General features: G+C 41.0%; 1 protein-coding gene across 1 annotated transcript in view; it reads right to left on the reverse strand.

The window, feature by feature from the left end:
* Positions 1-6,552: 6,552 nt before the first annotated feature.
* drd3 (dopamine receptor D3) overlaps positions 6,553-14,607 on the reverse strand; it is a 44,702-nt gene continuing 36,647 nt past the window's right edge. Inside the window, exons 5-6 of the mRNA XM_078231980.1 lie at positions 12,053-12,374; positions 6,553-6,749 (exon numbers count right to left, since the gene is read on the reverse strand). Of these exons, the coding sequence (XP_078088106.1) occupies positions 6,553-6,749; positions 12,053-12,374 (519 nt within the window). The remainder of the gene's footprint in view (positions 6,750-12,052; positions 12,375-14,607) is intronic.

Consider the following 14,607-nt stretch of genomic DNA (forward strand, 5'->3'; position numbering starts at 1 on the left):
CTCATTGGAACTAAATTACTTTGAATACATTGCATGCCTGGTAGTAGTTAGCTTCAGATATACTCATTGACTGGTGTTAAATCTTGAGTTCTATAACTGATGGCCTCGGTACTCTGGGGTAGGTTTTGTAAACATTTTATATGGATCGAATGACATTGTTATAAATCTCTCATTTATTTTCTTCTACGAAGAACATAAGAATGTAGTATTTGATAATGTGAATTTTGTGTGTCTTTGAAATCAAAATGATAAATGATCTGCATTTCAATGGGTGTAAGTTTGAATACGTATTATTTTCCAATAAAACAAAACAATACAAAGGAAATATCTATGCTGGAAAATTGTAAATTTGGGAATCAGAATTGGTTACAGTAAGTTGGCAGTTTCTGGTATTGAACATGTTAACATTACAAACAGGCTGATTATCTCCATATTACTCATTCCTGGCCTGTATCACCATATTTTCTCCTCAGCACATTTGGAAACTGATATAAACAGTGCCACCACCTGCCCTAGATCCAGCACATCCTCTTGAGGTTTGTCATTCCTGGCGAACACAACTGAGTGACGGCGTCATCCATCCCAATGTTTAATTTTGGAATTCAAGACTGTCAGGAGAAACTAGATGTTCAAGATCTCGTATCTGTGAGTCATGGTTGCATTGTGCATGGTTAGAATTGTTTTGCTGTTGAAAGCAGCTTTCTCTGTTCCTCACCTTTTCCCCTGAGGTTCCTTCACATTGGCACCACGTTCAAGTTGATGATATAACCCTCAGGAATTTGCTTCAGTAAATCCATGTGGGCCATTCCCCTGGAGAAAGGATACTGGAGCAGAGGCACTCTCTATCCTCGTGGTAGTCGATCACTTGTGAGAAGATGGGCTCAGAAGGGTGTTTTAAAGATTCTTCCTCCCTCTAGCCTTTTAAGGCAGAGTAACCCCCACACTCCCAAGGCCATAAATAAAAATCAACCTTTGGAGTCCTTTATCTTATAGAGTATTGGTGCTCATTTGTATCAGAGGAAAAAAAATGGACATAAGAGATTCGGGATCTTAGCCCAAAATTCATTCCTGTTCTTTGCTTGCTGAACCAATAGTTAAAATATTATAAATGCCTGTTGCTCCCTAGTGGGCTCACTGGAAGAGTCAAGGAATATGACTCAGAGAATGGGCTACCTGTGACATAAAATAAGTTTTAGTCCTATAATGAGGGTAGATAGAAATATCACTCCTCCCTTATAATATTGCTTCACTATTGCAGCAAGAGCAAAAAAAAGAAACTAAATATTTATAGAGGCAAACTCATCAGGAAAAGGGCAGGAGGGAAATAAAACAAGGAGGATTTGGAAAGTTTGGGACGTCATGTATCAGAGGTGTGTAAAGAAGGAGTGGAGCTGGAGGTAGAAATGATGAATAAAAACCGACAAGGTTTTAATTACCCCTGTAGTGGGCAGTAGGATGTAAGGAGGAGAAGAAAAAAAAGATGGATGCAAATGAGAAATTGTTCTTTGGAAAAATCCCAGGCCTAAGGTGCTGATACCACCATGTTACTAAAGTGAACCAGATGAGCAAGTCATTTATTTTGTTGATACTTGTGGGAGCTTGCTGTACAAATTTGCTACTGCGTTGTTACCTGACATTAGTGACAATACTTCATAAGCAATTAATAGTCTGTGAAGGATTTTAGGCCTGTGCTCATAAGCAGTGCTCTGTAAGTGCAAGTATTTCTTTTGTTACATTGTTTTTCTGACTTAGACATAGTATATTAAGCAATCAGGTTTTGACCTTCCATCAGAACTGGCTTTCATCAGAACAGGAACATCCCAGTTGTGATGAAAGGTCACAACCTGAAACATGAATGGTTCTCCCTCCAGATGCTGCCAGACCTGCTGAGTATTTCCAGTATTTTCTGTTTCGTATTTCCAGCAATTGCAGTATTTACTTTCAAGAAAAGGTTTAAGAAACACTTGTAGAGTCAGGCTTGGAAAGGAAAATGTTAATCAATGAAGATGTTGGTTCCTGCAGTTGCTTTGTGATGGTTAGAAGTGATCTCATCACATTATTTTAAGTTTTCCTTGTTGTGTTTGCATCTCCAAGTAATTAGGACAGGTTCATCATGAATGTTAATTGCTTTGATTCAGCAGTCTGATAAATGCGTCAGTCAGAGACCAGCTAATTCCAACAGTTCATGAATGGTGTAGTTCAATTAGCAGTGGAGACCCTTAACAATTTTAAGTTCTTATGATATGCCTTCACCTCAGCCTGCCCGACATAGAATCATAGAATCCCTACAGTGCAGAAAGAGGCCATTTGACCCATCAAGTCTGCACCGACCGCAATCCCACCCAGGCCCTACCCCCATATCTCTACATATTTGCCCACTAATCCCTCTAACCTACGCATCTCAGGACTCTAAGGGGAAATTTTAGCATGACCAATCAACCTAACCTGCACATCTTTGGACTGTGGGAGGAAACCGGAGCACCCGGAGGAAAGCCACGCAGACATGAGGAGAATGTGCAAACTCCACACAGACAGTGACCCAAGCCGGGAATCGAACCCAGGCCCCTGGAGCTGTGAAGCAGCAGTGCTAACCACTGTGCTACTGTGCCACCCCAACAAACATCTGCTGTTTGTTTCCCATACCAACTATTCTTGAGGCCTTCTTGAATGATGCTCCCAAAATTGAGTTAGTGTTGTGCATTTAGTCAGTTCAACTCCATTTAATTTAAAGCTTTTGCAATCAGCAGTATGAGGAGATCAATTTTGGTTGGAATTAGAGTTGAGTTCTAATGGTGAAAATGCAATGCTCTTGTCCACTGGACTGGTCAATTCCCTTTGTCCCTCGTTGTGAATAAATAATATAACTATCAATTAAAATGATATCTAACATACAGGAAATAGTGCATTAAATCTGTGAGATGCCTCCTGGGACCAGTTAAGTGGTGGATTTATGCCGGGGCTATGCTGTGTGGGTGTTGGGAAATACCATGAGCACAAATCCATGCAAGGAAGGCCTCATTTTACATTGTGGGGCCTGGAGGTTCATTTCCCATGTCCCCAATCCACTTTAGCACTAGGTTGGTCTGATAGGAAACTCAGCGTGGCTTCCTGCTCAGGCTGTCGAGTTAAAATACAATCAGATCCCAAACTGCAAATTTAACTAAGGAGCCTGCTGATTTTGGGCAGATGACTTGGCCATCCGCCCAGAAGCCTGAATGGGTCAGCAAGATGTTAGCAGGATCTGGGTGAGTTTGCAGCAAATAAGTAACCCAGGCAATTTTAATTGTCCCCTTGTCCTGTTTTTTCCCCTCATTGTCTTGCAGTTAAAATTATCCCCATCATTTTATGTTTTATGGCTGGGAGTTTGACATAGCTTGGAAGTTCCTTTTTGGAGTGGTAGTTTCAGCGAAACAAGAACTTTTGAACAAATGGAAGTAAATGTCAAAGATAAATGCCTATTCAATGTTAAAAAAGAATTACTTAAGATTAACTAAACTTTGTTAGTTGTTTAACAAAGGTTCTTGAATTATTCAATTAGCTTGCATAACAGCTGGCTCCTGATTGAATTAGTTTCCGTAAATTGGATTAACTATTATTTTGCATGGCAAAATCAGCCACTGTTGTCCTCGCATTAGTTGTCTTATTTAATCTTGCAGGAAGCAATACGCCACTGTTCCTTCTGATAAAACACCCACTTTGAAAAGAATGTTATACTATTTCAAATCACATCTGACTAACAGTCGGTTAAACAGATACCACAAGTGCATTGGTGTACATCTAGGAAAATATGTATGAGCACTTCACACATCCACATTGAACAGACAAGCCTTCAGAACTGACCGTTGCTCCAAGGAATAATACTGCTAATTAATTCATGGAATGAAATGTATCTGATCTCCATGGAACTGACACAAGTCATTCTAACTACAGAATCCCAAGTTTGACTTCCTTCACCCTGATTAACATCAATGTTTACAGATGTAAAAATAAAGCTTGTGTTACATAACACCTGGACAAATTTATATAAAAGAAAATAAATGGAGAATACGAGGTAGTTTTGGTGTCGTACAGTTTTTATTTACCAGTACAGCTTCCTTTAACTGTTCAAATATTTGTGCATTTACTTTTTTTAAAATGGAATATTTTAAACATCCAAATATTTAAGGAACACAGAAAAAAATACCTTGTAGCACTTGCAGGAAGACTAACACTCATTCAGGCTTGGAAGGAAAAGCATTGCATATATTTCAGACTAATACAAACCAAAGATTGCTTTACACAGCCAGTGTGGATGAAATAATTCAAACTGTGCTTCACGCAGATGAAAACAGTCAGCAGCTTGGAAAATAAAGCTCAGATTTCCCAATATTACTTGGATATCGGGCATAAAAGACGAGCATTAAAAATCCTGCAAAGTTCTTCTAGCCCATCACTTTGTTTTAACCCTCTAAGTTCCAATATATTCACAACCGAGTTTCCAATTTATGGTCCCTCACGACCACCAGCCTCATCAATGCCGAGCTCCTTCGACTCCCTGCACCCTTTTGAATTGACTTAATGGTCCTCATTTTCAAATTTCACTGTCACCTTCCTCTGCATGATTCTGTCCAGCTTATGTCTCTCTGCAGACCAGTCCTCTGGTTCTGGACTCCAAATCTGCTATCCCTGGTCCTACGTTCAGAAATTCTTTTTTAAATCTGCTTTGTTTCAGCACATGAAGGCACACTGTGCCTTCAGAAATCTTCCACTACGTAATGGCCTAGTGGTATTATCACTAGACTATTTAATCCAGAAACTCAGCTAACGTTCTGGGGACCCAGGTTCGAATCCCGCCATCGCAGATAGTGGAATTTGAATTCAATATAACAAAATATCTGGAATTAAGAATCTACTAATGACCATGAAACCATTGTCGATTGTCGGAAAAGCCCATCTGGTTCACCAATGTCCTTTAGGGAAGGAAATCTGCCATCCTTACTTGGTCTGACCTACATGTGACTCCAAAGCCACAGCAATCTGGTTGACTCTCAACTGCCCCTCTGTACAAGGGCAACTGGGGATGGCCAATCAGCAATGTACATGACTCATGAATTAGTAAAAAAATGCTGTCAATTTCTCTGCTAAACATTTCCCTCTTTTTTTACTTATTTATCTTTTTCCAATTTGTCGACAAATGATATCTCACAATATATTATGTGAGAGGCACATTATAGAAATGCTTGATGTTCGTTTTGTTTCTCATCAAGTGCAGGGGAGGGGTAGGCTGGCCACATTGTAAATGAGCAGATGTCTCAACTGTCCTGGCAACTGGCGCAATTCTGCTGTACTTCCGGCACCGGTTTTCTCCATGACTTTCTGTACTCCGTTCGTCTTTTAAGCGGATCCCCTGGATGGGATCTCTGAATCCCCTCTGCCCTTCCATGGTGTGTTTTCCACTGGCAGAGGTGACTTGCCATTGGCTGCTGGCAGGATCTTCTGGTCCCACTGATATCTATGGCATTTTGCTGTGGAAGGGGTTGCCTTTAGTGGAACTGGAAGATCCCGTCCCCTCTTTCATCACTCGGGGAGGAGAGTAAAATCTCCCAGTTATGTGCTGCTGTGCTTTACAAACAGAACCCCCACGTGACTGGGATATCAAATCCAAACATTTTTCTTCAATTCTTCTCCTTCTCTTGAAATTGGGATCTGGTTCCAGGGTTTGAACTGGACTGCTCCCTGTGACTCTTCTCCATGTATGAGTAAACATTTATACGCTGACTTCATCCAACTTTCACAGAAATGCGCTTTCCAGTATAGATTACTTATTTGTCAGCAATGGAGCCAAATTTCTGTCCTGATAATCATCCTCTCCTTGCCCAAACGAACTTTTTGTTACAACCCTTTTAACATAAGCATTGAAACTGAGATGAAATAATCATAATTCTCTAAATGATATTCTATATCAGAATATGAAGATCCCTTCATCTGCCTGTGTGTCCTACCTTTAGCCTTTTTTGCCTTTGACAAGACTCCAAAAACTTAGAGTATTCCTCCTTCACTCATTCTGAAGGTGGACAGAGTGTGTCAGGATGAACATTTCATGACTACCAATTTCAACTTTTGAAATGTCTAACTCCTGGTTTATCAATGACTACATATCTCACATTCATTTCCTTACATTGAAAACCTATGTTTGTCATCACCTATTCATCACTTCCTAATCTACCTCAACTCTCTTTGTCCTGCTTGGCGTGCTGACCTCTGGCCTTTGACCCTTGGTTCCTCGACATCATGAAAACCATGAAAGGCAGCTCTGAAGATTGCATGGGGGCAAATTCATTATCCACTATTTCAATGAAAGAGGTTGGTGAAAACATTAAAACTGCACATCAATGAGAAATTTGTGGGAAATATCTATGAACTTAACAGTTTTATATATGTTAAAGTTTTAATGGAACTATTCTGAGTGGATTGTGAGAATGGGCTTCCTTCATAACAATCTTATTTTGGTGATTGGGAGTAAGGGGGATGTAAGCATTCAGATCCCAAATAGTAACGTCCTTAAGACTTCATTTAGCAAGCTAAAATCCTGAGGAAGGCTCTCCTGAACTCAGTGTTGAAGGTAGTGTATATGATGGGATTTACTGCGCTGTTGACATATCCAAGCCAGGTAGTAGCACTGTAAAGTTCTGTTGATACATGGCATTGCTTGCAGTGGATTTTCAATATGTGTGTGATAAAAAATGGCAACCAGCATATCAGGAATATACCTGTGAAGAGGAAAGATAACAAAGTAATATAACAAACGCCGCTACAAAACCTTGCTTCAACATCTTGCTCAATTCAATTTGGCCAGGTGCACAACAAAACCCATTTTACTTCATCCCACATGTGTTCCAGCTGTTCTGTTGGTCATACAAAACTGTAATCTATGATGCATTCCACGCCATGCTTGTAACTGTAAAGAATGCCAACTTAATGATCTTTAAGCATAAACCACAAATACATGAACTTTTCCACCTGCCGTTGCTGTGGACTGCCTGAGTGAGATTATTGCAGTGGCAATCAAGAGCTCCAGTTGTATTATGATAGATACAGGTGGATGAGGTTTTATCTCTCAGATTGGCTGGCTGCCTTTGTCTGTAGTCATGGGCATTTGGCCTCGGATCTTCGGGTAAGCGTTCTCCAAGGCGGCCTTCACGACACATGACAGCGCAGAGTCGCTGAGCAGAGACTGATAGCCAAGTTCCGCACACATAAGGACGGCCTCAACCAGGATCTTGGGTTCATGTCACACTATCTGTAACCCCCACGACTTGCCTGGACATGCAAAATCTCACTAACTGTCCTGTCTGATGACAATACACATCTCTTTAACCTGTGCTTAACGCTCTCTCCACTCACATTGTCTGTACCTTTAAGACTTGATTACCTGTAAAGACTCGCATTCCAATTATTATTTTGTAAATTGAGTTTGTGCCTTTATATGCCCTGTTTGTGAATAGAACCCCCACTCGCCTGACGAAGGGGCACCGCTCCGAAAGCTACCAAATAAACCTGTTGGACTTTAACCTGGTGTTGTGAGACTTCTTACTGTGCCTTTGTCTACCATACAATGAGCCAGGCCTCATTATGTGCCACTGGTGAGCTGTGCACCTGAATGGGCCGGTATCAGGAGTACCTAGATGATTCTGGCTGGCACAATTCCCATCCAGCAAAAAGATAGTGGCTGCTGGGGCTCCCGGGGAAGATGGTAAGAAAATAGGCAGCTAGCGGGGAACTCCTCCATTGCCCTGATTGCACAGCTGGGCTGAGTTAAAATTAGCTGAAGATTATTACAATGTTGACCCAACTATAGTTTTATAATTAACACCTTCACTCAGTGAGATTTTTCTTGCCAGCAAAATAAAGCATCCCATTTATAAATCTGTCAATATTTAGAGTTTCACAGTAACTTTTAAAAAGAAACTATCAGAAATAATTACCATTATTGTTGGGAACTCAATCTGTTCAATTACTGTGGAGCAACAAATGAAATGCTGATCAATGTAAACAAAACATTGCAGTCCAAGTCAGGGAAGTAGTCATACTGGAACTGCATGGTGCTCTGGGCAGATCACACCTTCAGACCCACAGAAGACATTGAAAGACAAGAAGCAGTTCTGAGAATCAAACACGCCTGGTCCTTAGTTGAATCATGAAGAAAGTGTGAACAGAAAACTTGGGCTTTTCACCTCTGAAAATGGCATGATGAAGTATAAGGTGGTAAATGGTAATAAGTTCCAGAACCCTTCTTCAAACTAAAGTCAATTTAATAAAAAGTATATTTTGAACTGATAGCTGGAAGTTTTTCATACAAAAGCTGATTCATTCTGTTATGTTCCAATAACTGCTTGTTTTCCTGTGGTAGAATCCCTACAGTGCAGAAGGAGACCATTCGGCCCATCGAGTCTGCACCAACCACAATCCCACCCAGGCCCTATTCCCATAACCCCTTATATTTACACTCCAATCCCCCTGATACTAGGGTTAATTTAGCATAGCCAATCAACCTAGCTCGCACATCTTTGGACTATGGGAGGAAACCCAGACACGGGGAGAACGTGCAAACTCCACACAGACAGTCACCCAAGGCCGGAATTGAACCCGAGTCCCTAGCATTGTGAGGCAGCAGTGCTAACCACTGTCCCACCATGCCACCCTAAACAAACTACTTAATTTCCAGATCTTCCAGAATGTTCCAAACATTATAAGAGAGATGTAAGTGATATAATGTATATCCCAATGATAGTGCCCATCTACTGTTCAGTTAATAATATGCCAGTACCATACAGGTTAAAAAGATGGACTGGACTTCTGCACAGAGCATAGAGTCATAGTGCTATATCGCATGGAAACAGGTCTTTTGGCCCAACTCATCCATGCTGACCAGGTTTCCTAAACTGAACTAGTCCCATTTGGCTGCATTTGGTCATATCCCTCTAAACCTTTCCTATCCATGTACCTGTCCAAATGTCTTTTAAGTGTTGTAATTCTCCCCGCCTCTACCACCTGCTCTGGCAGCTCATTCGAACAATGCAGGCAAACACTCAATGGGTGGCACAGTGGTTAACACTGCTGCCTCACAGCTCCAAGGACCTGGGTTCAATTCCCAGCTTGGGTCACTGTCTGTGTGGAGTTTGTACATTCTCCCCGTGTCTGCGTGGGTTTCCCTCTGGGTGCTCCGGTTTCCTCCCACAGTCTAAAGATGTGCGGGTTAGGTTGATTGGCCATGGCCCCTTAATGTCCTGGAATGCGTAGGTTAGAGGGATTAGTGCAGTAAATATGTGGGGTTACGGGGATAGGGCCTGGGTAAAATTGTTGTCGGTGCAGACTTGATGGGCTGAATGGCCTCCTTCTGCGCTGTAGAGGTTCTATGATTCTATGAAGTTAAATAACAAAACAACCCTGTTATGCGGAACTGATGAATAATTCTGGAAGGAATAGCTAACATGGTCAGAACAATTTTTTTTTAACTTGCACTATTTTTGGTTATATCAGGAATAAATAAAAGATTCCTGTGAGGGATTTTCTAATAACAGCTTCACTGAGTGATTGTTACTAACTCACACAATTGGTTCAGCAAAATGGAGCTGAGCCCATTCGAATGTTCCTAAAATTACAAGTCATTTTCTCTTGGTGTTGTTCATGAACAATTTTCTAAAATGAATAATCAAATGCATACGTAAATCGATACATCTGTGCTTCTGAGCTACATTAGTCCCACAAATAAATCTTTGTCGTCCTTTTGTCGTCAATAAATCTGTCATGGAGACTTCCTGCCATTTGTTCTGTATCAAAATTAGAAATAGAAATTTCCAAAATAAAGGACAGAATTTTACCAGCTTGCCCGACCCATCGATGGGCAGAGCAAGCTGGTAAAATCGCGCAAGAGCCAAGTATCAGGATTGCACCCAATTTCTCGGCTCTCATGATTTTATAAGAGCCAGATTTCCGGCAAGGTCAGCCTCTTGCTGGAAATAGGCTGAATAATTTATTCACATTATACTTAAATTTGAATTTACACCTATTTAGTGAGCTCAATTGTCCAGGCTCGCTTGCCTTTATAGCCTTGTCAGGAGAGATTCTCCCTGGCAAGAAAAACACCTGCTCCCCATGAACAGGGGACAGCTGTGTTTGTCTCGCCAGTAGAACCGGAGGTGATTGAGGCCCCCTGGGGAGGCCGAGGGCAAGCGGGGGTGCCTGGCACCTTGGCATTACCAGCTTGGCACCTGGGCACTGCTCAGTGGGCACTTTGGCACTGCCCAGTGGACAGTGCCGGGGGGATGAGGCCTAAGTGGGGGGCGGCCCACTGCCACTCTGCCTGTGATCAGACGGGTGGGGAAGTGGAGGTGGGGGGAGGGCCCGTTGTGCACTCTGCATTGCGATTGGATCGGGGAGGGATCCAACCCACTCTGCAACGGAATCGGATTGGGGGGCACAATCGGTCTAGGCGGGGGGGGGGGAGTGGGGGGGAAGATGCGCATGTGTTTTGGTGCTTGTGATAGGCTGTGGGGCCCTGCATTTGCAGGTGTGGCATGAGGCTGGCTCCAGCAGCAGAAGCCTGACAGCTCTCTCTCTATCTGTCAGACCCCTGCTGCTAAAATTGCACATGCTCAGCATCAGAGGTCTGCACAGTGCAGTAGCTCCCTCTACAGGCTTGTTGGTGAATTAAGTCCAGCCCCACTTCCTGCAGCAGCTAGAAACAGTCTATACCATTTTTTCAATGACTAAGTATGTAAGATTGAGCCTGAAAACTTACCCAAAAAATGGATCAGGAACTCTCCCATTTTCACACTAGCTAGACACCTAGAATCATTCTCATGAAATTCCACCCAAATCTTATTGAATTATGTGTGGATATTGGAACTATATGTAATATAAATAGAGCTATTACTACCAATGCGAAGTGGTCTCACATCTCTTATTTTAATGCACTCTGGAACCAGATAACCAAACCAACTTCCAAGAACATTGATATTTTCCTTTTGAAGCACACCCAACCAACTACATATTGATATAATAGTGGCAGTGTAACTATATCCTTTTGCTCAGTCTCACTCTGGCTCACTGCTCTCAATCTTCAGTGAGGTCCCGTAGGAGATCTTGTGGCGCAGTGGTAGCGCCCCTACAGCAAGACCAGAAGCTCTGAGTTTGAGTCCAACATCAGGACCTGTTGGCCTCAGAAGGAGTGTTTAATGGGCTGATAATCTGCTTGGGAATCCTTTCATCATATCCTCCACTATTCCCCAATGGGTAAGAAACAGTGTGGGTGTGAAGATATATTTGAAAAAAAAAGTGAGAACCCAGGTTTCAGTCTCAATCTTGATGGCTTATTTGGTGAAGACAAGTTCTGAGCTAAACAAGTAAGAAGTATTCAGCTTGTGCTGTGATAGCTGATCTCTACATGGAAAGAAGTAGTGTACTACAATTGGCCTCAGCATCCTCGAGTTTCTGTGAATAAAATCATCTAAGGTTTCCATTCTTGATTGTTATCCAGTGGATCCTGCGGGAAATTACATGGAATTCTGTAGAACAGCTTGCAAACAATTATTGTCTTAGTTGAAGCGTGAAATAAGGATGCTTGGATAGAATGGAACAGCTGTGGAACCACACCATAGCTGGTGTTAGTGCCTTCAGGAGTTAGGCTGCCAACTCGAGCTGGACATATTCATAGAGACTTTATCTTCCTGACTCCAATCATCCTGTCAAACAGCCTTTTTTTGCCTATTCCTAACATTTAAACAACCAATAACAAAATATTCGAAAGAAATGGAAAAAAATACCTCCTAGATTTTTCTCCTGGGCTGCTTGGGGCACAGACCGGGAGATTAATTGTGAATTTCTGGAGACTTTGTGATAATTATGAAAGGTTGCCAACTCTATTCAGAAGAGAGAGTGAGTGAGGTCCAGTCTGGAGTTTAGATTTAGGATACAGAATACAGGCTCTAAAGGGTTTTCAGATTATTATGTCATCACATATTTAAGATTTATATAACTTTCTAAGATGGGAAGCAAATGACTTGATACTTACCCAGAACAATGACCAACATCCGGGTTGCTTTCCTTTCTCTCATTTGCAGGTTGCTACGTTTCAACACGGGTCTCAGGGAAGTTGTGGTTTTGCCGCTGGAGAGTTTTTTCACTTCAGAAGCATGCTTTGTTGTACAGATGCTCCTTCTCTCTGACTCCTCAATCTCATTGTCCGTTTTTGCAAATGTCGCATGGTTCATACTGCAGTAATTTGCTATTTCAACTGGTGCCAGCAGTTTGTTACTTGGAGAAAGTTCCTTCTGTTTGTTAAACTTCAAACAAGTGAACGAATATAAGCTTCTGGGAAAATTTTCTACCTTTTCCTAGTCATAAGAACTCAATGTTAGAAAAAATATATAGTAACAATAATTCAAAATATTTGTCAACTAACAGTAAAACAGAAAAATTGCTGGAAAAAAATCAACAGGTAATTTGTGGAAATAAATATGTAATTTCAAAATTATAACTTTATATTTATAAATGATAATTATAAATTATAAATCTGTAAAAATAACAAAAGGACCTCAGTGTCTATGTACATCATTCGTTGAAGGTGGCAGGGCATATTGATTGAATGGTTGATAAAGCATATAGTATCCTAGATTTTATTAATAGGGGCATTGAGTACAAGAGTAGGAGGTCATGCTGAACTTGTATAAGACACTAGTTGGGCTTCAGTTGGAGTATTGCGCCCAGTTCTGGGTGTCATACTTGAGGAAGGGTGTGAAGACATTGGAGAGAGTACAGAAGAGATTCACAAGAATGATTCCAGGGATAAAGAACTATAGCTATAACGATAGTTTTCCTTGGAGAAAAGAAGGCTGGGAGACTGAGAAGAGACTTTAAGAGATATTCAAGATCCTGAGAGGTATGTTTACTGTACATCAGAATACATCAAGACCTAGAGGGATGTGAGGAAAAGGTTTTTCACCCAGAGGGTGGTTGGAGTCTAAAACCTTCCTTAGAGGGTGGTGGTGGCAGGTTCAATCAAAGTATTTATAGGGGAATTGGAATGCTATCTGAAAGAATGTGCAAGATCACGGGGATAAGGCAGGGGTGTGGGGTTAGGTAGAATGCTCTTTCAGAGAGCTCGTGCAGACTTGATGGGCTGAATGGCCTCCTTCTGCACCACAAAAGTTTTGTGATTCTGAAATGAATAATTGATTTTTCAGGTGAAACATTTGACAAAAAAGGCTTGACTGCATTAACGTGCTTGGCAGCTAATTAATTACTTCTGAAGTGTAGTGACTGTTGTAATGGAGGAGACATGGCAGTCAATTTGCAAGCTCCTATAATCAGCAATGTACTAATGACCAGACAATCTGCTTTTATGAAGTTGGCTGAGGGATAAATATTGGCCAGGACGCTAGGGATAATTTGCCTGATCTCCACCAAAATAGAGTCATGAGATAATTTACATGGACCTCAGAAAGCAAGTGTGTTATTTGTTATGGGTGATGCTGTTGCTTCAATATTTTTCAACTGAAATATTAACTTGCCTGTACTCTTACATATGCTGCCTGACCTACTGAGTGTTTCAAAGTCTATTCTGTTTTCTGGTTCACAATACCTTTAGGAACTTTGTTCAGTTCTCATTCCCAGTGATGTATGTGGACTCAGTACAAATGCAACAACAGCCTTGACTTGACAACACTTCCTCTCTGAACATTGTACAGTAAAAATAAAAGTGTCATACTGTGCTTAAGGTGGGTGGCATTAACACATTGCTAAGCCTTTGAGAACCTGTTTGAGAATGAACTCAGTGATCTAAAAACTAAGTATGGAAAGATTGTAGAGTCAAATACAATGATATTATTGTTTCCAATGGTAATTTTATAACCTTTTCAATAGTTAAGCACTGCAACATGTCTAACAAGACCATTTACAGGGGTGTCAATTCCCCTCTGAGAATTTGGACCAATATAACTTTTATGTAACTTTGGATAAGGTGCAAAGAAAAAGATCAACTTGTGTGAAACTAATGATTCAGAAGTTGTATTGCAAGGGTGCATACAACATTCTATAGCCTTTACAAAATGAGTTGAATCTTTTAGTTGTTGGTTTTCACATGAACTTTACAGATTTACAATGCTCCAGAATCTTTGGATTAACCATTATTATGGAGCTAAGGTTACAAGAGGTAATTTCCTGGAGATTTCCCTTCAATAGAATATCTTGAAAAGACTTCTATTTGCCATGAATTCTGTAAGTCTGAATCATTGCTGGAAAACCCACATGGGATCATCTCAAATGTCAATTGAAAATCCAACTGGATTATAGCCTTCCTCAGTGAACCCAGTTGACCTTTATATATTCGTTAGCTGCATTTAGTTACTTCCAAAGTTATACTGGTTCTCTCCTGCTCTTTCTCCCGGTCTGTCTCTCTCCCTCACAGTTCCTGCATTTTGGCAGTTGGCATCTTGTGTAATTCATAATTTTCTATTTCAAACTTACAATTGACTGTTCGATCATATCATTTACATCACTTGCCTATCTCTCTGCTGTCACATCAATCTGACTCTATTAGTAGCTAAAAGGTTTTGGGTTTAAATTCTG

Source organism: Mustelus asterias, chromosome 17 (assembly GCF_964213995.1).
Source record: "Mustelus asterias chromosome 17, sMusAst1.hap1.1, whole genome shotgun sequence".
In the NCBI taxonomy this organism is placed as follows: Eukaryota; Metazoa; Chordata; class Chondrichthyes; order Carcharhiniformes; family Triakidae; genus Mustelus; species Mustelus asterias.